Source organism: Nannospalax galili, unplaced genomic scaffold (genome assembly GCF_000622305.1).
Source record: "Nannospalax galili isolate Female #2095 unplaced genomic scaffold, S.galili_v1.0 scaffold1307, whole genome shotgun sequence".
NCBI lineage: Eukaryota > Metazoa > Chordata > Mammalia > Rodentia > Spalacidae > Nannospalax > Nannospalax galili.
In genome coordinates this window covers 1,347,335-1,370,537 of record NW_008357035.1, presented here as the reverse complement: position 1 = coordinate 1,370,537, position 23,203 = coordinate 1,347,335, and the positions used below count along the sequence as shown (strand labels likewise).

The following is a 23,203-nucleotide window of genomic DNA, read 5'->3' as shown; positions in this document are numbered from 1 at the left end:
CACGTGCATATACTTATGTAAAAGCACATGTGAACACAGACACACGCACACGTGCACACACATGCACAGGTCCATGCATACACATACATGTACCCATACATACGCACATGCAAACACATGTGAATACACACATGCACACACAAGCATATGCATGAGCACAAGCACACAGATACGCACGTGCACACACATCTGCACACATGCATGCACACACATACACGCACATCTATGTTGAAGCGTAACTGTTATTAAGTCACTCGGATCCATGCCCTTTAATTTCAAGATAGTTGGCTGGAAGTGTTCCCTGAAATGTATGACACTGGGGAAATCGGGGTCCCCTCTTGGGGTTCTGAATCTCATTAATAAAAGAGTTTAAGAATGGACTCAAATGAAAGCTTGAGGACAATTTTATTAGAGTTTAAAGAAAAAACCAAGGCCAGGCTAGATGTGAATCTGCACAGCTGCCTGGAGGAGGAGGATGAAGGAAAAGGGCCGTGTCATTTCAGTCAACCCTCTGGAGTCAGGGACATGGCAGTCAGGCAGCCATGGTGTTTCGAGGGCTTTAGAGAAAGAGTCAGGAAGCCCAGAGCACCCGAGAAAGCACGCCGAGGCTCTGGCCAGTACCAGAAAGACACAGAAAAGAAGGGAAGAAAGGACTCAGAAAGGTGGGAAGACCCAACAGACCTTCATGGTGGCTCATGGGGACGTCAGGTGTGGAAAGGAAGAGAACGTTATCTCATGAAGAACCAATTAGTCCTCTTACCTCTTTAGCATAGTTTAGGGTCAACCTGCCTTCCTGGGGATGGTCCCGCCTTCCTGGGGATGGTCCCGCCTTCCTGGGGGATGGTCCCGCCTTCCTGGGGGATGGTCCCGCCTTCCTGGGGATGGTCCCGCCTTCCTGAGGGATGGTCCCACCTTCCTGGGGATGGTCCCGCCTTCCTGGGGATGGTCCCGCCTTCCTGGGGGATGGTCCCGCCTTCCTGGGGGATGGTCCCGCCTTCCTGGGGATGGTCCCGCCTTCCTGAGGGATGGTCCCACCTTCCTGGGGATGGTCCCGCCTTCCTGGGGATGGTCCCGCCTTCCTGGGGGATGGTCCTGCCTTCCTGGTGGTCCCTTAACCAGGTCATTGACCTGCCCAACTGGAAGTTAGGTCTCCACTGAGGCTATAGCTTTCATCCCCTTAGCCAGAAGGAACGGGTTTTCTCTTGGTTCACTGCTACAGTGTCAGCATGGATTGTGTTCCCACTTTGTAGACTGGCAGTGACGGCAGAGATGAGTTGGGGTCTTGGGTGGGAGCTAGGGGATTGGTTCACACTGACTGTGGGTGGAAGGGTTTTCTGGGGTCCTACCTGTGTCCCACCCAGGTGGACGTGGACATCGGTAATGGGGAAGATTCACTCCTACCCATGCCGAGGTAGGAAGGAAATAATTCTCCTTGTGATTGAGGATCTTCAGGGAACTTCCTTGTGACAGTTTAGGCACACTTAAGAGGACTTAAGGAAGCATGAAGGCTCTGGATGGTATTTGGAAGGGTGGGGGCGGGGCACATAGAGCCCTGGAAAAGTTCAATTCCTGGGAGATGCAGGGCCAAACTTCCTGTCAACAGGCCTCCTTCCTGGGAAAGGTTTATTTAGCTTACAGATCACAATCCATCAGGGAGGGAAGCAGGGCAGGAACTCCAGGCAGGAACCTGGAGGCAGCCACTGAAGCAGAGGCCATGGAGGAACGCTGCTTACTGGCTTGCTTCCCCTGGCTTGTTCAGCTACCTGATACAGCCCAGGCCCAGGTGCCGAGGGATGACACTGCCCACAGTAGACTGAGACCTCCAGCATCAATCAGCAGTCAAGAAAATGCCCCTCAGACACGCCCACAGGCCAGGCTGATGGAGGAAATTCCTCAGTTGAGACTCTCTCTTCCCCGGTGACTCTCGTTTGTATAAGTGGACAAACACTAACACATTTCTCTAAAGAAGATTTGTAGATGACAGGGCCAACCTGGGGCAAGGTAGGGTGACTGAGGTATCTCCCCAAGATGCCAAGGGAGCTCCCTGTGTGGCCTCTCATCCTAGCCAGCTTTTGTGGCCCAGGTCTTCCTTTGGATGCAGCCTCCCAGCCCCCAGTGGAGGGAACACGGACTCCAATGCTTTGTAGTTCTGGCAACCACTGAAGGTCCCCTCCCAGCTCCCTGGGTCAGAACCTGGTGGTCCGTGCAGCTGGCACACGTGAGAAATATCTGCACTTGGGTGTGAGCCCTTCTCACCTGAGGGAGTCATTGCAGATGTGGCTTCCATCCCCTGCTGCATACCTACCTGCCAGGCATCTCTGAGTACAGGCACATACACGAAGAGGCCCGGAGGGGGCCTGAGCAGCTGGGGCCCGAGGCATAAACAGTGGTCTAAATCATTATACAAATGCTTATCCCAAATCAATTCACTTATTCCAAACAGCCAATGGCATTCAGTTACCAGGCAGAATTATCGTCATGCAACCACATAGCCCACAGCAGAGCTTTGGTCAACAGCAGTCAAAGAAATACCACTGCGGTTCCATAAGATCCCATCACCTAGGGATGCATAGGCGTCTTAGTTTGTGAAACGTACTCTGTGACGATTATGACTTAGTCACCTAGGAATGTGTTAAGTGACTAAGTGACCATTGTCAGTAATTCTACATGTGTGTGCCTTTGTGTCATGCATGTGCAGTGCCTGTGGAGGCCAAAAGAGGGCATCGGATCCCCTAGAACTGGAGTTACAGGTGATTGTGAGCCACCATGTCCCTGGTCCTCTGCAAGAGCAGCCAGTGCTCTGAACAGCTGCGCCAGCTCCAGCCTCTACCGTAGACCTTTTTGCTGGTGGTTTCCTGCGCCCACAGTCCTAGTGGGAACTCTAGCGAGCTGTCAAGACATTCTCTGTGGACTCCAAACACAAACAAATGGCCAGAGATAGGTTCATTTTGAGAACAACCTGAACGCCTCTCCTTCACAAACATTAAGAAATGCAATTCTTAGCTAAGAGGGAGGCATCCTGCTGAGTCCTTTTCCTTCTGGTCAGTCACATCCTGGCTGGACCTGATCTCTGCCCCTCTAAGGTACTGGCTCCGAGCTTTTGAAATGCAAGTGAAATCCTGTTGGTCAGAGCCTTTTCTGGGGGAAGAGTTATTTCTGGTCAGTTTCTGTCTGTCTGCCATGTCAATCCTGCAACTGCCCATGTGTGGAATGTTCTAAAACAGTCGTCCCCCCCCACTCTGTGCCTCCGTGTGTGCGCACTGTCCTGAGAGTTTCTCTTCCTTCAGTCCATATTTTACCTCCGTCACTTCACATTCCACGCATTTTATAGATGTGGGTAAAGCTTCTGGAGAATTCTGTCAAGTGTGGAGGGCGGATGCGGGTTAAATTTTTATAGATTTCTGCCAAACTGTTGTTTAAAGTACTTGTGGTGATAAAGCCTCAGCTGACAGCACGAAGATCCACTATTCTTCTGTGCGTGTGTGTGTGTGTCTGTGTCTGTGTGTCTGTGTGTCTGTGTGTGTCTATGTGTATATGTCTTTGTGTGTCTGTGTGTATTTGTGTACGTATCTGTTTGTGCATTTGTATGTGTGCGTTTCTGCATTTGTGTGTGTTTATGCATGCTCGTGTGTCTGTGTTTGTGTGTCTATCCATGTTTATGTGTTTGCGTGTATTTGTGCATTTATGTGTGTGCATGTTTGTGTGTGTCTCTGTGTTTGAGTGTGTGTTTATATTTCTGTGTGTTTTTGAGTGTTTGTGAGTGTATCTCTGTGTGACTGTGTGTGTTTGTGTGTGTGCATTTATGTGTGATTGCATGTTTGTGTGTTTGTGTATGTCTCTGTGTGCTTGTGTCTGTATGCCTGTGTTTGTGTGGATGTGCACGTGGACACCAGAAGACAACAGTGGCTGTCATCCCTTAGGCACTGTCCACCTTGTTTGATGACACTGGGCTGGCTGTTCAGTGAGATACAGGGATCTACCTGTCTCTGCCTCCCCAGGCCTGGGATTCCAAGTGTGTACCACCACACCTGGTTTTTTAAAAAAAAATGTTTGTGGAGCTGGAAAGATGACTCAGCGGTTAAGGGCACTGACTGCTCTTGCAGAGGACTAGGGTTTGATTCCCAGCACCCACATGGCGGCTACGAACCATCCTTAACTCCAGTTCCAGGGGAATCTGAAGCCCTCTTCTGACCTCCGCAGCATTGCATGACACGGGTGCACTCACATACATGCAGGCAATACACTCACACACATAAAATAAAAATAAATAAAATTTTTAAAAAGGTTTATTATTTTAAATTATGTATGTATGTCTATGTAGGTATGTGCACCTCAGTGCAAGTGTCCACAGAGGCCAGAAGAGGGTGTCAGATCTCTTGGAGTTGGAGTTACAGATGGTTGTGAGTGGCCCCATGTGGGTGCTGAGAACCAAATTCATTCAGTTCCCCTGCAAGGGCACTATGGGCTCTTAGCCACTGAGCCATCACCTCTCCAGCCCTAGCACCTGGCTCTGTTACCTGATTGGGGATCAGACTTGCGTGGCAAGCATTTCATGGGCTGAGCTGTCTCCCCGGCCTCTGTTGACTCTTGCGGGAAGCAAGAGCCTTTTAACTTTGCACCAGAAAGCCCAAGGCATCCCTGAGCCTGGGCTTGCTGGCTGGCGATTCAGATAAATCACTCACAGCAGTTTTCCTCTTCAATTTTCAGGACAGCTGTGCCAGAGTGTTGCTGTTTCGGGGTGGAAATAAGGAATTAAAAAACTACAACAGCCAGACGCCATTTCAGGTAAAGAGAGTTCTCGGACTGCAGGACCCGCCTGCCTGAGCTGACATCTTAGAGTCTCTGCTCAATGTGCTAGACAGTACTCTGTGCTGCATAGCACTGAGGTCCTTGGGTTTACTTGTCCACATGCCCTTGCTTCCTTCAGACCAAACAGTGGGAATAGTGCAGAGATTTGTCTCTGCAGAAGGTTCTAGAAAAGTGACAAAGTGTGGCCACCTTTCAATCCTGCAGCTGCTGCTAAGTGCTGGTTCCACTGCCCATCATCTGAGGGGGTGAGCTTGGTGGGAGGGGCTTGTGGACCTTGGCGCCTTCTACCTTTTCCTCTGTCCCACGGTGGAGGGAGAACAGATCCAATGGACCTTTGCTGTGGCCTTCTGTGGTGGAACATATGACCCAGTTCATAATGTGTAATAAATTAGGCAGAATGCATGGGACATAAAAGTTAACCTCTTAACCATTTTAAAGTATTCAAAGTGTCCAGATCAGTGGCACTGGGGACTTTCAGAGTGTTGGCTGCAACCTCTCTGGCTAAGAACTTTACCATTGCCCCAAAAGGAGGCCCTGTCCCCACTAACCTGCTACCCCCAGCCCCTGGCAGGCACCCATCCATCTGCTTTCTGCCTCTGTGAGGGGCCACATGGTGTGTGAATCTGTAGGTGTGACTTCTTCAACAGAAGGTTTTTATACATATATATGCAGACGAACCATGTAATGTCGTGCTCTGTTGTATATATATATATATATATATGCCTTTGTTTCCTTATGATCCTGAACCTAAACCCTCCCCTTACTTCAGCCTCCTGAGTAGCTGGGAGGGGCTGCAGGTGTGTCCCTCTGCACCAGGCCACCTCCTGCCTTTCCATAGCTGGGGTAATATGCCATTGTGTGCATATGAGGCCTCACTGTTGATGCTTTTGACTAAAAGAGCAGATGTATTGGAGTGTGTGTGTGTGTGTGTGTGTGTGTGTGTGTGTGCATTAGCTAAGTTTTGTATGATAAATTATACAAATGTGTTTTTTTTAATTTATTTTTATTTTATGCATGTGAGTGTATTGCCTACATGTAAGTGCACCATGTGTGTACAGTGCCCATGGAGGCCAGAAGAGGGCGTTGGGTTCCCTGAAACTGGAGTTATGGATGGTTGTTAGCCACTGTATAGGTGCTGGGAACCGAACCTGGGTCCTCTGCAAGAGCAGCCAGTGCTATTAAACAGCTGAGCCGTCTCCCCAGCCCCTAAGTGCATTTTGAGATTATACGGCACACACAGTGCACCTGCTTTAACTGAAAAACGAAGAGACCTTGGTAGCCTCGTCTAGGAGCCACGTTTGTATTGCATCTTGCTGAGCTCAGGCAAGTGTCTGATTTGGATCTGGTCCCCCAGGGGACTCTCCCTGTGCTCACCACAGAACACACTGACTTGCACAGACTCACTGTCTTCAAAATAAATCAGCTCAGTCCAACAGTTGGGCCAGATGCTTAATTAAAGTATCTCCCTGACTCCCCAGGCAGGTCTGGGTTTGAGTCTTGGATCTGATAGTTTGTGAGTGTTCCGTAGTTCCTGTGCTGGGTTGCAGAAGCTGGGCCCGGGCTGCTAAGGGCCTGTGAGGCCTGTGGCTTTCTCTAGGAGAAGTCCCTCCTTCCAGGAATCGGCTGCAACAGCCCATTGGCTTTGAAGTGTGACTGTATCTGCCCATCAGGTTGGCTATAGATCCCTGGGCTTGCTTTAAAGAGACGTGTTGTTTTGTTTGCCTTTAAATACTGTATTTCTTTGGTCTGTTCCAAAAAATTAAAAAGTCAGAGACTGGGACATGGCTCTGTGGTAGAGCACTTACCTAGCAGGCCCAGGGCTGAGGGAGCCCCGGCACCAGAAAATAAATAAAAGAAGGGGAAGAAGGGGGAAAGGGGGGGAGGAGGGGGGAGGGAGGAGGGAGGGGAAGGTGGAAAGGAAGGACAGAGGGAAGGAGGGGGCAAGGAGGGATGGAGAGGGGAAGAGAGAAGGAGGGAGGTGGGGGTGGGGAGGAAGGAATGAAGGAAGGAAGGAAGGAAGGAGGGAGGGAGAGAGGGAGGGAGGGAGGAAAGAAATTTAAAATCCAAATTGTTGGTTGCTTAAGTCCCTTAGAAGCAGCACCTTAGAGGCAGGGCAAGCCCTCTGGGCTAGAGAGCAAATCCAGACTCTTCTGTCCTGTGACTTGTGACTGACACAGGAAGCTGAGGGAAGCCATTCCTGACCAAAATGTCATGTTCCTGCCGCTCCCCGTGTCTGCAGTCTCACCCACCACACAGGCAGTGACCACCCAGGACAGGGATATCCTCCCTTCCCGAGTCCTGGTGGGTGATTAATGCACCCATAACGACAGCCAAACTGCAGCTGTGTGTGCACGTGTGCGCACATGTGTGAGTGTGTGTGCATGTATGTGGGTATGTGTGTGTGTAAATGCATGTGTATGCATCTGCAGGATGTCAGAGCCTTTGTCTCTCCGCAGCCTCTGCTGCATGTAAGAGAAGGCCAAGGCCGGGAACAGGGAGCTTGAGACTGAGCTCAGGGGACTGGGGCAGGCTGCAGGCTGCGCCAGCGCCCCAAGCAGAGTCCATGCTCGCAGGTGTCGCTAGCAGAGCGAAGGTCTTGCCTGCTCAGGCTTTCTTCTCGGACATTCCATGTGGAACCCTTTGGGGGTGCTTCTGAACCCGGGACTAGGTTCTGTTTACTGCTGAGACGTGGACCTGGCTTTGGCTCTCCAGATCCTTTGATGGTCTCTCATAGTTCTGTGATACCTGAGGGCATCTGATCACTTTGGGCTGCACACAGATGATGATCTCCTAAGATTAGAGTGAAGCCAAAGTTCCCGTGACTTAGTGCAGCTACCACGACCTCAGTGCCCCGTGTTTGTGGTGATGCTGATGAGAACAGACCTCTCTGCGGCCTGTCAGATAAAACACAGCTTATGTCGCCACAGACGGTGTGTGATACCCCTCAGGAGTAAGACGAGCTTCCAGCAGCTTATCACACTGTGCCTGCAATCACTGCTCCTGATTATTAAGAGGACATGTCCTGTCATATGTAGTCACGTGTAACCCAGAACAGCCTCACAAGACTCATGTTCCGAGTTGAGGCTGCACTAAGCGACCGACCCCTCCCAACCAGATGTGTGTGAGCAGTTCTGTGACTTCACCTGACAGCTGGGTGTGGCGGTGCAGGGCTGTAATCCAGCACTTGGGAGGCAGGAGGATTGCCATGAATTCCCGGACAACCTGGGGTACAGAAGGAGACTCTGTCTCAAACAAAACATAACGAAAATTTTAAAAAACCAAACCAACCTAACAAAGGGAGCTGGGTGTGATGTCCCACACCTGTAATCCCAGCACTTGGGAGGTGGAGGCAGGAAAACCAGGAGTTCAAGGTCATCTTCAGATTTGCAAGCGAGTCTGAAGCCAGCAGGGCTGCATAAGACACCGTCTAAAAGACAACCAACCAACCAACCAACCACCCCTGAATTCCCTGACAATGCATTTCTCCAGACAGACCCCGTTGTGCAGAAGCTTCAAACCAGGTTCCCACAACGAGTGACTCAGGCAGATGAGACGTCTCTCCTTGTAACGTTGGAGGTCAAAGCCCTGGTTGGTCTACGGCCGGGTGCACGGTAATCCTCCACTCACCCCAAAGCTGCTGTGCAGCCGAGGGTCTGACCAGTGATGAAGGCTCTGTGGCATTGTGGGAGAATCATGGTTCTAGAAGTCTCAGTTTGTTGGGAACCCAACGAAGTCTGCCCCCAGGCCCTTCTAGGCCCCTCTGTCTGGGGCTTTTAAAACATCTTCCTGGTCTAGCTGTTTGGTGTTTTGGCGTCCTCGTGGATCTGGGAGTGGGGTCCGGCAGCTTTGTCTTCTCCCAGGACTTCCTCTTTGTGGGGGTGTCGTGAGGAGGGTCCTGGAGTGCCCTGCTTTAGCGTTCCTGTCTGTGACACACAGGGTATGAGCAGGCCAGGGCAAGGTGCGTGTGTGTGTGCGTGTGCGTGTGCGTGTGCGTGTGTGTGTGCGTGTGTGTGTGTGTGCGTGTGCGTGTGTGTGTGTGTGTGATTCCTCATTCCTTGTCTGCCATGTTTTTTTTCAGTTTGTCTTTATGTACTCATTTTATGTGTACCAGTGTTTTGTCTGCATGTGTGTAAATGTAAAAGCCCAAGGAAGCCCACATGTGGTGGTGCTCGGCTTTAATCCCAGCACTCCGGAGGCAGAGGCAGGCAGACCTCTGTGAGCGCAAGTCTATCCTGGTCTACATAGTGAGTTCTACGCCAGCTGGGGCTGCAGGGAGACCCTGTCTCAAAACACACAACAAAAGTCCAAGGAGACCAGAAAGAGGGTGTGGGAGCCCCTGGAGTTAGGGCGGCTGTGGGCTGCCATGCGGGTGCTGGGAACTGAACCCAGGCCCTCCGGAAAAGCAGCCGGTGCTCTTTCCTACTGAGCCGAGTCTTTAGCCCCAACCCCACCACCTTGTTTTCTGAGACAGGGCCTCTCACTTGATCTGGACTGCATAGATTAGGCTGGGCTGGGTGGCCAACAAGCCCCAGGGACCGGCCTGTCTCCACCTCCCCAGTGCGGATCTGCTCCCCAGGACGGGGACTACAGGCAGGCACCACCACCACAAAGCCTTTTTCATATGAGCGCTGGGAATCAAACTCAGCTCCTCATGCTTGAAGGGCACGCACTTTACCACCTGAGCCATCTCTCCAGCTTCTAAATATGCGTTCCTTGTCATCCATCACAACAACACAGGGCCTGGAGTCAGGAGGACTGTGGGGTGTCCAAGGGAAGGTGTTAGCCGGTTATGGCAGGTTGTGGCGGGCCATGGCAGACCGCTGTCCCTGTCAAGGGCATGTGGCTGGGGAAGCCGCACATTTCAAAGTCGTTGCTTTTCAAAGTTCTTCTGTGAATCTTATTTGGGATTCAGGCTCTGGGTTCCCATAGAAACAGGGAAATCGAAGTTGTATTTCTAGATGAGGGGCAGGAGCCCGGCTACCCAAAATGTGGCTGACAGACGATACATATTTATGACAGAAAGTAAGCAGAGCTGAATCCATCGTCTCAGCCGAGGTGTCCTGTGCTTTGAGCTACAGCCACACTGTTTGCCGATGCCAGAGGGGTGGGGAGGACCAGCCAGGCCACGCCCTGTTCCCACCAAGAGGCAGGGCAGGGTTAACAAGTATTCTAGTTTGTTCTTCATTGCTGTGACAAAATACTCTGACCGCTACCAACTTGGGGAGGAAAGGGTTTATTCAGCTTACATCTCCCAGGTCACAGTTCATCAGGGAGCCCAAGGTAGGAACTCAGGGCAGGAACCTGGAGGCAGGAGCTGGAGCACAGGCCATGGAGGAACGCTGCTTACTGGCTTGCTCCCCTGGACCCTGCTCAGCCTGCTTTCTTATGAGACACAGGCCCACCTGCCCAGGGGTGGCACCACCCACAGTGGGCTGGGCCCTCCCACATCACTCATCAGGAAGATGCCCTTCAGACATGGCCACAGGCCAGTCCAATAGAGGAAATTCTCCGATTGAGGTTCCCTCAACCCAGGTGTGTCAAGCTGACACTAAAGCATCCAGCACAACAAGTAAACGAAGGAACATGTACACTGTCAGCCCTGCTACATAAAGAAGAGGAGCGAAATATGATGGGAAAGCAGAGAGAAACAGAGATGGTACCTCGGGGCTCTCACTTCTGTGACAGATGCCTCAGATGGCCTCTGTGACGGGACAGTGGAGACCAGGAGACAGGGAGGGAGGGGGCCTTTGGGGTCTGGGAGGGAAGCAGTTCTAGAACCGGTCCATGCAAAGGCCCCGGGGTCAGTGCGTGCCTCGTGGGCTTGAGGGGCAGCAAGGCCAGCAGTTGAAGAGGGATGAGGCAGAGGCTGGCACCACTGGTTAGTCAAGGCTAGAGCAGGACCAGGTGGTTCAGCAAGGACTTTGGATCTGATTCTTTGTGCAGGGCTCACCAAGCAGAAGGAGGCTCTGCTGGAAACTAGTTGTCCATCTCAGAAATCATTCGTTCCGCATGATAGCAGGTGCCACCCCATTTGAACGGTGGTGCTGACGTGATCCAAGGCGAGCTGTCCGGGCTCTAACCATATGGAGTGGGGCCCGTTGCCGGTGTAATGGGACCCTGAATGGAGTTAGAACTTCTAAGAAGTGTGCGATCCAGACCTTCGGTCTTGGACCTTCATTCCCTATATGGAGCTCTTGGTGGGTTCCACCCTGGAGACATTATTCCAAAAAGTTTGTTTCTGTGATGGTTAAAACTGATCGTCAACTTGACAAGATCCAGAATCATCCAGGAGATAAGCCTCTGGGCATGTCTGTGAGGGAGCTTCTAGACTGGGTTAGAAGAGGAGGGAAGACCCACTCTGAATGTCGGGAGCACCATCCCATGGGCTGGCATCCTGGACTGAATAAAAAGAAGTGAGCGGAGCTCCAGCGTGCATTTGCATGCCTGTGGACCATCAAGTGTTGACCCCTTAAAGAGGATTGTAAGGGAGGAATAGTTCATGATTTGGGAGTGCCCAGCCCATCATGATGCAAACAGCTTGTGACTGTGGCAGCAGGAGCTTGGGGCTGCCTGATACATCACCATGTACCAGGAAATAGGACAAAGAAGTGGGGCCTCAAAGCCCACCCCCACCGCTGACTCACTTCCTCCGGCTAGGCCCCACCTCCAAAGGTTTCCACATCGTCCCCAAACAAAACAATGCCACCAGCTGGAAACCAAGTGTTCAGCCAGGTGAGCAAGCCCGTGGGGATATTCCACATACAGTGAATATGTGGGTGCTACAGGTGCCTCGTGAATTGTACCAGGCTGAGATCAGCCCCAGGACATGTCCCAAACTAATGGAGTGAAACTGGCCCAGCAAGAGACAGGCTATGAAGGCCATAACTTGATGTCAAGTTTATTTATACTTGAGAGCTGCAAGTGAGGAGGAGAGAGCTGGGGACTCCATGTGTGGGAGAAAAGAGGAGAGTCCCTGGTGTTCTCAATGAACCCCTCAGGGCGCCCTCTCTTTGTGTGCCTTTGGCTTAGTTTATAGTTCAAAGTTGTGTAGGTCTTAAGTTCCTCTCAAGTAAAACGGCATGGGACAGCCCATGCTCCCTGGCATACCTGTGCAGGTTTGGATGGTACACAGAGAGCTGTCTGCAGGCCACCAGCCTCTGAGTACACAGACAAGCATGTTCTCAAGAATGAAGGCTCAGGTGCTGGAGACATAGCTCAGCGGTTAAGAGCACTGGCTGCTCTTGCAAAGGACCAGGGTTCAGTTCCCAGCACCTACATGGCAGCTAACAACCATCTGTAACTGCAGTTCTGATGGACCTGACACCCTCTTCAACAGGCACTGTATGCACACGTGCACTTATATATGTGCAGGCAAAACATTCATACACTCCACACACACCCCCAGTTTACTTTTTACATTTAAATGCTTCACATTTGAAATGGGGCAGACAGCCTAGGATCTCCCACCGCTAAGGGGCAGCAGCTCAAATGGAAGGCAGATTGAGCAGAAGTGAAGCCACTGCATAGGAGGGGACAATTTGGGGCATGGAAGGGACCTCCAAACTGTTCTCCTGTAATCCTCAGTGAAGTCAGAGCAGACACGGCCTCCATGGAGGGGTGGGGGAGATTTAAGTCTCTCCAGAGTGATGCGAGCAGAGAGACAGCAGCAGCCAGGTCAATGGAGGCTGGAGAGAGAGATCAGTAGAAAGGGGAAGTCAGTACGAGGGAGAGGCCAGTGCGAAGGGGAGGTCAGAGGGAAGGAGAAGTCAGTGCAAGGGGGACATCCCTCAGGACGGTGACCCGGGGGAAGGGTTGAGGCCCATGGTTGAAAGGGTCTGAGAGACATCCCAGCAAGGACAAGTGTCCCAAGACCTCAGAGCTCAGCTTAGAAATAAAAAAGCCAACCTTGGGAGCTGGAGAGATGGCTTAGCAGTTAATAGCACCGGCTGCTCTTGCAGAGGACCTGGGTTTGGTTCCTAGCATCCATATGCTGCTTTCTGGCCTCAGCAGGCATTGCATGGCACAGGTGTACTTACATGCAGGCAAAACACTCATACACATAAAATTTAAAAATTTTTAAATGCCATCCTAAATGCTTGCAGAGAAAACTCTGATTTCACAGAAGGATCAGGAATCAGACACTTGGGTGGCAGGAACCAGGGGCTTTCTTCCCAAATATGGAGAGGAGGCATTCGTGACCAGTGCGTGTTCTCACTGGACGCCCTCCTGGGTCTGCTGCAGGCTGCTGCCCGCCCCCCCATGAGAGATTGAGCTGGCACATAGATAGACCCGGGGCCAGGGGAGACCCAGCACTGTGGAGAGGCTGGGCAGAACCAGGACCAGTGGGAGAGGAAGAGATGAGCCAACAGGAACGACACTCAGAAACAGGGAGCTGATGGGTTTGTATCGGAGCAGGGAGCTGTGTTCCCCGGTTGACACCCAGCAGTGATGGTATGCAAACAGGCAGATGTTAAAACACGGTCATTGCTCCCTAGAGGGACATCTCCTCCCAGGGGGACCATGCACTTGGCTGTGACAGATGTGGGTGATGCCATAGGGGGGAAACCACACAGTGATTCATCAAAGCCTGGTGCACCTGTGCAGGGCTGTGTCAAATGAGCAGAACTGTGTCTTCCTAAGTCACGTCTTAACAGAAGGAACCGGGACAAGACCTGTGTGTGGAACGTGGTTAGCACAGGCATAGGGGGTGGAGGGGGGCACTTTGTGTGTGTTGCTGCAGAGCAGATGACTTGGGGTCTCTAGTGGGTCAGGGCTCCCATTCCTTTGGCCCAGGCTGCTTCTCAGCCCTGCCCCAGTTGCCCAGAAACCTGGCACCTGTTCAGCCTCTCATATCTCCTGTGCCCTCAATGTGAACATGGTGTCACTCATGTGTAGCCTCCCCAGGTTTCTGCCAGCTGCTGCCAGACTTGAACCCACGTACCAAGGCACAATCTGGCCCCTAGCCATATCTCTCTCACACCCAGACACATCACACTGGGCCACGGGGTTCTGGTGAGTTCCCCAGGTCTGACTGGCTCTGAAGTCCCCGCAGCCACAGCCACACCCCTGTTTATCAAAGTGCTTCAGCTACTGCCCCTGCCACGGAGGTCTCCAGGGACAGGATCTCTCTTAGACGCCAGTACCTGCCGCTACTTGTAGTTCCTCCTACTCGCCACGAGGTGGTGGTGTTGACACAGAGCAGCCGGGTGCCAGGTGGGCAGAGGGGCCAGTCGGGATCACCAATCTCGATTGTCAACTTGTTGGGATTTTCGAATCAGCTAGGAGACACTTCTAGGTTGTTTGTCAAAGCGTTTCAGGAGGTTTTCTTTTTCTCATTAAAAAATTAATCGTGGGGGCTGGAGAGACGACTCAGCAGTTAAAGAGCACTGGCTGCTCTTGCAGAGGACCCAGGTTTGGTTCCCAGCACCCACATGGCAACTAACAACCGTTCATAACTCCAGCTCCAGGGTAACCCAGTGTCCTCTTCTGACCTTCATAGGCATTGCATGACACAGGTGCACTTACATACATGCAGGCGATACACTCATGCACCTAAGATAAAAATATTTTTGAAAGGTAGAAACTCTTGAAAATTGTGTGTGCATGTGTGTATGCGTGCACATGTATAGATGGTTGTAGGAACTTCTGTACACACATGTGGAGACCGGAAGTTAAGATTAAATCTCTTCCTGCACTGTACTCCGCCTTATTTGTTTTTAATTGTCTTTATTTCTAATTCTATATGTATGAGTGTATTGCCAGCATGTATGTAAGTGGACCCATGTCATGCAATGCCCACGGAGGTCAGAAGAGGAACTGGAGTTTTGGACAGTTGCTAGCCTCTATGTATCCACCTTATTTTTGACACAAGGTGTCACTAAACCTGGAGCTTGAGAATGCAGCTGGACTGGCCGACTAGGGAGCTCCAGGGCTCCTCCCGTCTCTGCCCCCAGCTCTGGTGTCAGAGGCATGCACCACTGTGCCTGGCTCTTTACACGGGTGATGAGGGACTAAACTTCTGTCCTCGTGTTTACGCAGCAAGCGTGTGACCCACTGAGCCACCTCCTCAGCCTCCCCAGAGAGGTTTAACTGAGGAGGGACGACCACCCCGAACCTGGCCAGCACCATCCCACAGGCTGGGATTCCAGGACTGAACGAAGACAAAAAAGGGAGCCACCCCAGCGTTCCCCTTCCGCAGGCCCCGTCCCCATCCATGCCTTCCCTGCCATGACGGCTGAGCCCTTGAACTGCGAGCTGAAGCAAAGCCTTCCCTCAAGTTGCTTTTTAAAAATTGTTTTAATTAATTTATTTATTAGTTATTTATGTGTGGTTGTGTGGAGGTCAGAGGACAACTTGGAGGCTAGCTAGGTTCCTGGATTGAACTCAGATTGTCAGGCTTGAAGGTGGGCATCTTTACCCACCGAGTCATCTCCTCACCCTTAAGTTGCTTTTTGTCAGATATTTTGTGACAGGGATGGGAACAGTAACTAATGTAGACCCTGTAGTGTGAGGATGTCACGGGGGAGGGGCATTAGGAGAGAGGCTGAGTCACCAGTGTCAAGGGAGTGACATCAAGCAGGGCGTGCTCCTTCATTCACCCAGCAGCTGGGTGCTGAGGCGGGAATCTCATGGACAGTGGGGACTTGGTCTGAACGAGCGCACTATGAGCTTCAGCCCCTCCCCAGAGGCAAGAGTGGACCCGGACCCCATTTCAGCCCCACGTCCCTAGCTGACCTGGAGTGTTGTTTGTGTGGCTAAACATGCAAAACATTCATGGGTTTTATGTTCACGGGTCACATCATAGTACAGCGCTTGACTCCCTGTGTGGCCCACAGAGGACACACAGTGGATGTCACTGCCCTTCCCCTGACACTCAGACTTCCCATACTCTTCCTTCATGATCCAAACAGACTGACTCAGGTATGCTGTGTGCCACAGAGCCCCTCTGTGTGTCTCCAAACAGAATCGGTCACGTCACATCCGCTGCTGGTGCTCAGCTCAGTTCGCTGCCTCATTTTTCTTCATGGGACTTTTCTGTTGCTGTGATAGAAACACTGACCAAAGCAACTTACAGAAGGAAGGGTTTATTTAGCTTACAGTTCCAAAGGGCCAGGAGTTGATCATGGGGGGGGGGGGGCGTGGTGGCAGAGGTGGCTGGAGGAGGAGCGGAAGCTGAGCTCACACATCTTCAAGCAGGCACAGGAAGCAAGTGGGGAGCCTTGAGGCTTAAGAAGTCTCTAAGCCCACCCCCAGTGACATGCTTCATCCAGGATAGCCACACCTTCTAAGACCTCCCAAAACAGCACCACCATCTGGGGACAAAATGTCCAAATACTTGGAGCCTATGGGGGACACTCTCATTCCAGCCACCACAGACCTCCTCCCCTGAGATGGTGCTGCCCACATTCAGGGTGGGTCTTCCCAGCTCCATTAACCTCCTGTGGAAACTGACAGACATGCCCCCAGGCTTGTCTCCATGGTGATTCTAGACCCTGTCCAGTCGGCAATCAATAGTAACCATTTCCGGATACCTCGGCACCTTGACTCCTCCCTCCTGCTAGAGGCGTGACTCTGCTGTGAGCGGAACAGAGGCACACAATATCACGTGACTGAGAAGTTTCTAGAGACCCAGGACTGTGCTTGGCTGCTATGGCTCTCACAATGGGCCGCTGGCACCTCTGTCTCTTGTGTCTCTAGCAGGTCCTGTGGTCCAAAAACAGACTCAGGGCCTAATGATGAGGCAGCCGCTGCCCAGGCCCCATCCAGAGTTCATCTGGGGGAGATTTTGTGACTTTTTTTCCTGAAAAGTCACCTCACTGAGCCCTCTGTGGAGCCACAGTAGACAGTCATGGGTCACAGGAGGCTGGAGGGCTGTGCATTGGGCATGGAGTGGACACTCAATAGTTTTCGTCTACCATCGCTAGTTCTCTGGTGGAGGGGCTCCTTTGTGTCTCCTCTGCGTGCCCACCATCGGCCAGTCCTCCAGACACATGGCACATCCATCCCGTCACTCTATTAGAACTGGAGGCCTCTGTGAAGTGTCTTAACCCGCCAAGGAGGCAGTGACATGTCCAGAGTCCCATGGAACCCGACCGTCTGGGCAGGCAGATGTGAACGTCCAAGACTGTGAACCCCGGTCTTCCCAGTGGGGAGTCACACCCGGCAAGCATGTCGTGGGAAAGATTATGCCAGTCAGGAAATCTCAGAGATGATGAGGGGCAATGGGCGGTCCCTTCTGAGGAGGAGTGGGGTTTGAGCGAGGAGTCCAGTGTCGGTGGGGGGTGGACACAGTTTCACTTGCTTCGCCTCCAGCATCTACTCTCTGCAGAGGGCTGAGGAGACCCTGGCTGGGGTGCTGAGCTGGGTGGGATGATGAAGATGCAGTGTCTTGAAGCCTTTATCGTCTGTACCTTGAAAAGTGTTTGGCAGAAAGATTGGGTGGCCTCTGCTTGTAATCCCAGTGCTGGGATACAGGGCTCACCAGCTCCTAGGGCTCACTGCCAGAAAGCCTAGCCTACCGTTGGGTCATAGGCCAGTGAGAGACCCCGTCTCAAAAAAAAAAAAAAAAAAAAAGGCAAATGGCCCTGAGGAAAAGACACTTGGCACTGTACACACACGTGTACATATCCCCCCCACACGTGCATCCCCACACGACCACACACACTCACACGGAGGTATCTGACAGTGCTCCAGGTGGATTTAGCCTATGAATTGTCTCAATTTTTTTTATTAACATTTTGAGAATAAGCCTCAGAGGCTTGATATTTTAAAACTGATATTTATTCAAGAGAGAAATTTCAGCCAGCTGTGACATTAATAAGGACAAATTGATCTCAATTAGTGAGCAATGTCAGCCTCAGGATCAGGAGGGGTCAACTTCCTGTTGGCTTTCGGGACCAAAGATGATCCCTGAAGGACGTGAATCCCAGGCCATCTGTGACCAGTGCATTCAAGTCCGTGATTTGGAGGGATTCACAGGACGGGAGCAGCAGCTGGCGGCAGCAGATAGTGGCCTACAGGAATTCTGCCAGACGTGGTGGGGCATGCCTGTCATCCTTTTGTGCCCAGAGAACGGACCCCCAAGAATAACCACGGAATCCAGAGGGCATGGAAGAACACAGAGTCTTTATTCGGGCTTAAGCTCGGGCTCTCAGACCTCACCAACGCAATGGATCTGTGCTGAGAGCCCCGATTGCAGGGGGAGGAAGCCTTTTATAGGTTTTAGACCAAGGGAGGAGAGAATAACAGTCACATCTTGATTGGTCCGAGGAGGCCGCGCACACCAACACGCTTTTGAATTGGTTGGTTACAAGGGATGCAGTCCTGGGGGTTTCTCATTGGCGGGTGCTACCCTCAGAGCTATGGGATGTGCTGACCGTTATCTGTAAGGCCAGAAGTCTCTGTTCTTACCTTATAAAGCTGCTATATGCCTGGGCCTGTTTGATCTATAGCCTCCTGGGGTGGGGGTAGTAGGTGGAGATTACGACATGCCTGGACAGGTCCAGGCTTGCCTGAAACAACTAGTCAAAATGGGGTCAGTGCAGTTTGTCCTTTCAGCCTAGCAATCAAGCGGTTTACAAAGGAGCCGTTATTCCTAAAGAGGGGCAGGGGTCTCAGGAGTCCAGGGCAGGGGGCCACAGAGGAGGGTTTCACAATCCCAGCACTCAGGAGGCAGAGGCAGGAGGATTCCTGCAAGTTTGAGCTCAGTCTGCTCTGTATAGCCAGTTCTAGTCCAGCAAGACTCTGTTACAAACTCCTGGGTTGCAGAGGTATCTCAGCTAATGCAGCGTCTGCCATACAAGCAGGAGGGCCTGCTTTTGATCCTTGGGACCCGTGTAAAACATCAGCCATGGTGGTATGTATTTGTAATCCCATTGCTGGGGAGACAGAGATGGGGGAACCCTGGAACTCACTGACCTGCCCGCCTAGCCCAATCAGTAAGCCTAGTCCAGCTTGCAGCAAAAGACCCTGTCTCAAAAAACAAGGTAGATGGCTCCCGAGGAATAGCACCCACGGTTGACCTATAACTGTTGGTTATATGGATGGAAAACCAAGAGTTGGCATCTCAGCCAGAGATGACTTGACTTTATTGACTGTGGCACCGTCCGGAGAGCGTGGCAGAGGCAGGAGTTTAAGCTGGAGGGTACAAGGAGACGCCAGGGCCCTTCTGCTGCACCCACGAGGATCCTTGCAGCCTGGCCGCCTCTCCGCTGCCTCTGCCATGGTTTTTTACTTGATGTTCAGAGAGACAGAATTCTCCTAAGTGTGTCCCTGCCCACAATGCAGGGACTGCTGCCCGGGGGCCCAAACAGGAGACGCAGCTCAAATCGGCAAAAACAGGATCTGAGATTCCTGGGAGCTGGCAGGAGTGCTGGTGACATGGCTCTGCTGAGACCCACATGGGCTCTCTGTCTGCTTCCCTGACAGGGACAGAGGGTACAATGACCAGTCTGCCTCTGACGGGTCAACCACCCCTTATCCCCCTGGTTCCCTGTCTGCCGGAGAGAAGGCCTCACTCCAGATGAGCCAGGGAAGTGCGGGACATTAAGATAAAAGCTGCGTGTTTAGAAATGTAAATTTCCCATGATTCCTATCGAGACAATGTTGGCTTTTTTCCAAGGGCCTTCAGATGGCTCAGGTTTCTGAGGGGTGGGTTCCCTCACCTATTCCAGAGAGGAGCTTTTGTTTCTAGCCAGGTGTCTACACAGTGTTTCTTTTTCTTCCAAGAACATCTCAGTTTTGGTTGAAGATGTCTTTCTTACCCATTGCCAATGGGAGAGGGGTGCCATGGAGCTGAGGGTGCCAGAAGCCCCCCAGAGGGGGCTGTGGAATGGGTAATAAAGACACAGTAGGGACACTCTTTTAGAATTCCTGGAAAACATTTGTTATGCTAATTTTGAAGTGTTGGGGCTTAAGCAGGCGTGAAAACAGATAACGTTTTACATTCTTTTTGTAAAATGTTATAAGGATGATTTTTCACTCTGGAAACATAATGGGTCTGTTGGAAGCCTTGTATCCATGCAAAAGAGACGGCCCAGTGGGTGGAGAACTTTCCTAGCAAGTATGAGCCCTGGGTTCCAACCCCAGCATACATGTGTATGGTGGTGCACACCTGTAATTCCAGTACTCTGGAGGTGGAGGCAGAAGGATAAGAAGTTCAAGGTCATCCTTGGCTACATAGTGAGTTGGAGGCCAGCCTGGGCTATATGAGACCCTGTCTCAAAGGGAAAAACACAGAAGCTTAATTAGCACCGAGAACCACGGCTGGCTGACATGCAGGGAGCAGAGGCCGCAGAGTGCTTATCCCTGAATAGGACACTGTATCAAAATTCTGCCTCCCGAGGGAGGCTCAGGGATCATTGCAGAATAGGGGGCGGAAAGATTGTACGAGCCAGAGGAGGTGGAGGACCACAAGGAGACAGAGTTTCCCAGACAGCTGGGAAGTTACTCACGTGAACTCACCATAATGGTGACTGCATGGACTAGTCCCACCTAAACTCAAGCCAGACAAAGTCCCGGCATAGATGTGAAGTGGGGAAGTCACCCCAACCTGAGGAGCTGTTGACACCTGATGGCTGCCAGGAAGAGAGTCAGGCTCCTTTGATGTGTGACTCTTGGTAGTATGACCAGTCTCCAGGGGATGAACTCACACTGAAGGGCATTTGGGGACACAAACCTGTCTCTCTCTCTCTCTCTCTCTCTCTCTCTCTCTCTCTCCCCCCATATATATATATATGTGTGTGTGTGTGTGTATCTATATGTATATATGCTACATATACATATATATATATATACACACACATATATATTAGGTGGGGGAGTTTGTAAGGGGTTGTGAAATATTACGATCAAAATATATTGTATGACCTTCACAAAAATTCAATTAAAAATAATTTTTTAAGACATGGAACTTTGAGTAACAGACAAGCACTTTCATAATACCAGAGTTCAAGGGCAGGATGAGCCAGGGCCCTGGTGATCTAAAGAGACCCACTCTGCTGACCCACTGACATCACCAGGAACAGCCCACAAAGCCCTCCCCAGTGGCCTTTGTCCTGACGTGGCTTGGCCGGCTGGGATCTGGGGGGCTCCACCACCCTCCTTGGGCTGTAGTGATGGGGAGTGATGAGACACTTGCCCTTGGTGTCCCAGCTTCCGAGTTTCTGAAAGATAGTTTTATTGAGACGTAACTCACACTCAGTTCTCAGGTCAAGAGTGTAGCTCAGTGGCTTGGGTGTGTCCATATCACAGCCGTCGGCACAGGAGAATCAGTGGCTCCAGACCATCCTGGGGCTGTTCTGGTCAGTTCACAGGAATGATTGCCACAGCGTGTGGCTGTGTTGGCCTCTCTAGAGGACCAGGACTAACAGAATATGTGTGTGAGTGTGAGTCAGTGTCTGTGACTCTATGTGTGAGAGTGTGTGTTGACTGTATGTTGACTGAATGTGAGTGTGTGAGTGAGTGTGTGAGTGTGAGTTTGTGTGAGTGTGTGAGAGTGTGTGTGTATGAGAGTGTGTTGACAGTGCGATTGTGTATGTCTGTGTGTGACAGAGTGTGCGTGTGACTGACTGTATGTGTGTGATTGTGTGTGTCTGTGTGAATGTATGTATGTGTGTATTGTGTGATGTGATTTTGTGTGTGTGTGTGTGTGTGTGTGTGTGTGTTTACTTAAGAAGGGGTTGGTTGGTTAAGCCCTGCTGACAGGACACTTTGATGTGAGAACCTGGGACCTCAGAACTGCAGGGGGACGGATTAGCTCACACCACTGTATATGTGGATGTTTGTCATGGTAGTAACAGCACCCAGATACTTACATCCTGGCTACCTGGTCCCCACAGCCACCCGGTGAGGATACCCAGTTGCCACCGTACTTTCCAGGTGAGGAAGCTGTGCAGAGGCTGAGTGACTACGCGGACAGAGTGCATTCGTGCTCAGGCATGTCCACGCTGTTTTGCTAGAGACACGTCTTCAGGTCACAGAACAACAGAGCCAACACCCAGTGAGCCTGGAGCCAATTCTAGGTCACTGTGGGGCAGGTGACGGTCATGTCAGTGGCTCGCTCACACTATCCTGTTCCACTGAGCCAGTGGTCCCCCCCAGCCCTCTGCTACCTTCCTCAGGCAGAGCCTCCCAGGTCTCTCCCAGGTCAGCTCCCTGTGACACCAACCCCCTCTCCCAGGGGAGTCCCGAGTGTCTCTGGGGTCAGTCTGTCCCACTCGTCAGTATGTCCATCTTTCTAATGCCCTTCTCGGGCACAAGGCTCAGTGTGTGCTGATTGAAGGTGACTGCTGGCCCTGGTCAGGGACTCATCCTTGTCCACCAGGATGGCCCATTCTTGTCTATGCAGTCTGTCTAGTCTTGCGCCTGGATCTTACTGGAAGGAACTGATTCCTTCCCTGGGGAGAGCCACCCCACCCTGTCCTGTCTTCTCCACTCTGGCCCCCCAGGATTGGGATCCACCTCATGTTTGGGGTAAAAGCAGTCAGGAAGCTCTTGCAGCACCATCCCTTGGGAGGCCTTTGTGGGGTGAGGTTGACCTAGCAACTGCATTCTGCATACCTCAGGATGCTGGTTGGTACCCAGCGAGTTCAGGGAGTCTGTTCCTTCCTGAATCAGCCTTCATGGTGGCTGGCTGATCAGCTGTCTCCACATCTGGCCTTAAGTGGTCTGCTTTCAACCAGATGGGCCTCTTCTTATGGAGTTGGGAGCCCGGCCCTGGAGGGGTGACACCGTGACCCTGGGTCCTCTGCATAGATGAAGAGGTTCTGGTAGCATGACAGTCACTCATCTGGGTTTCGAGCATGTGTGTGCCATTGAAAAGTCTTCTATGAACTAGAGTTCTATAGAAAAAGCATCAGGCTTCAAAGATAGCAGTATGTATTTATATGCATGTTTAAACTACTGACATCAAACATTGGCTCTGCTGCAAAGGAAATAAGAAAGTGGTTTATTCTGAACTGACTCTGTGTAACAGGGCTGGGTGACACAGGCTCAGGTCGTCCCGAGCAACAACGTGTTCCCCTGTGGATGACCTCTGACAGCTGCAGACACACCAAGTTGTAAGTCAAGATGGCTAACAGGCGCAGCGAGAGATGCCAGGGAGGCGGGCACCATGGAAGGACCCGTGCTAGGCCTGGGTATTACCGTGTGCATTCTGTCTTTTGGAGTGGTGGCGGCTGGAGATCCGCTAAGCTTAGCAATGCATTTACCTAATAGCCAGGGGGACGCTGGGTCAGATACAGAGGTTGAACTTAGTAAGTGGGTGTTAAAGGGCCTAAGACAACCCAAGGTAATTTTGACTCTCACCGGTCACTGTTCTTTCTCCAGGTTCAGTGTCCTCCCACGAGATCAAGGATTCTGCAGGATTTTGCTGTAGATATGCAGCTTTTTTTCA

The 23,203-nt window shown here is 51.6% G+C and overlaps 1 protein-coding gene across 1 annotated transcript in view; it reads left to right on the top strand.

The window, feature by feature from the left end:
* Nucleotides 1-23,203, top strand: part of Shank2 (SH3 and multiple ankyrin repeat domains 2) — a 523,081-nt gene that overhangs the window by 138,406 nt on the left and 361,472 nt on the right. The window contains exon 10 of the mRNA XM_029557122.1: nucleotides 4,708-4,785. Within this exon, the coding sequence (XP_029412982.1) occupies nucleotides 4,708-4,785 (78 nt within the window). The remainder of the gene's footprint in view (nucleotides 1-4,707; nucleotides 4,786-23,203) is intronic.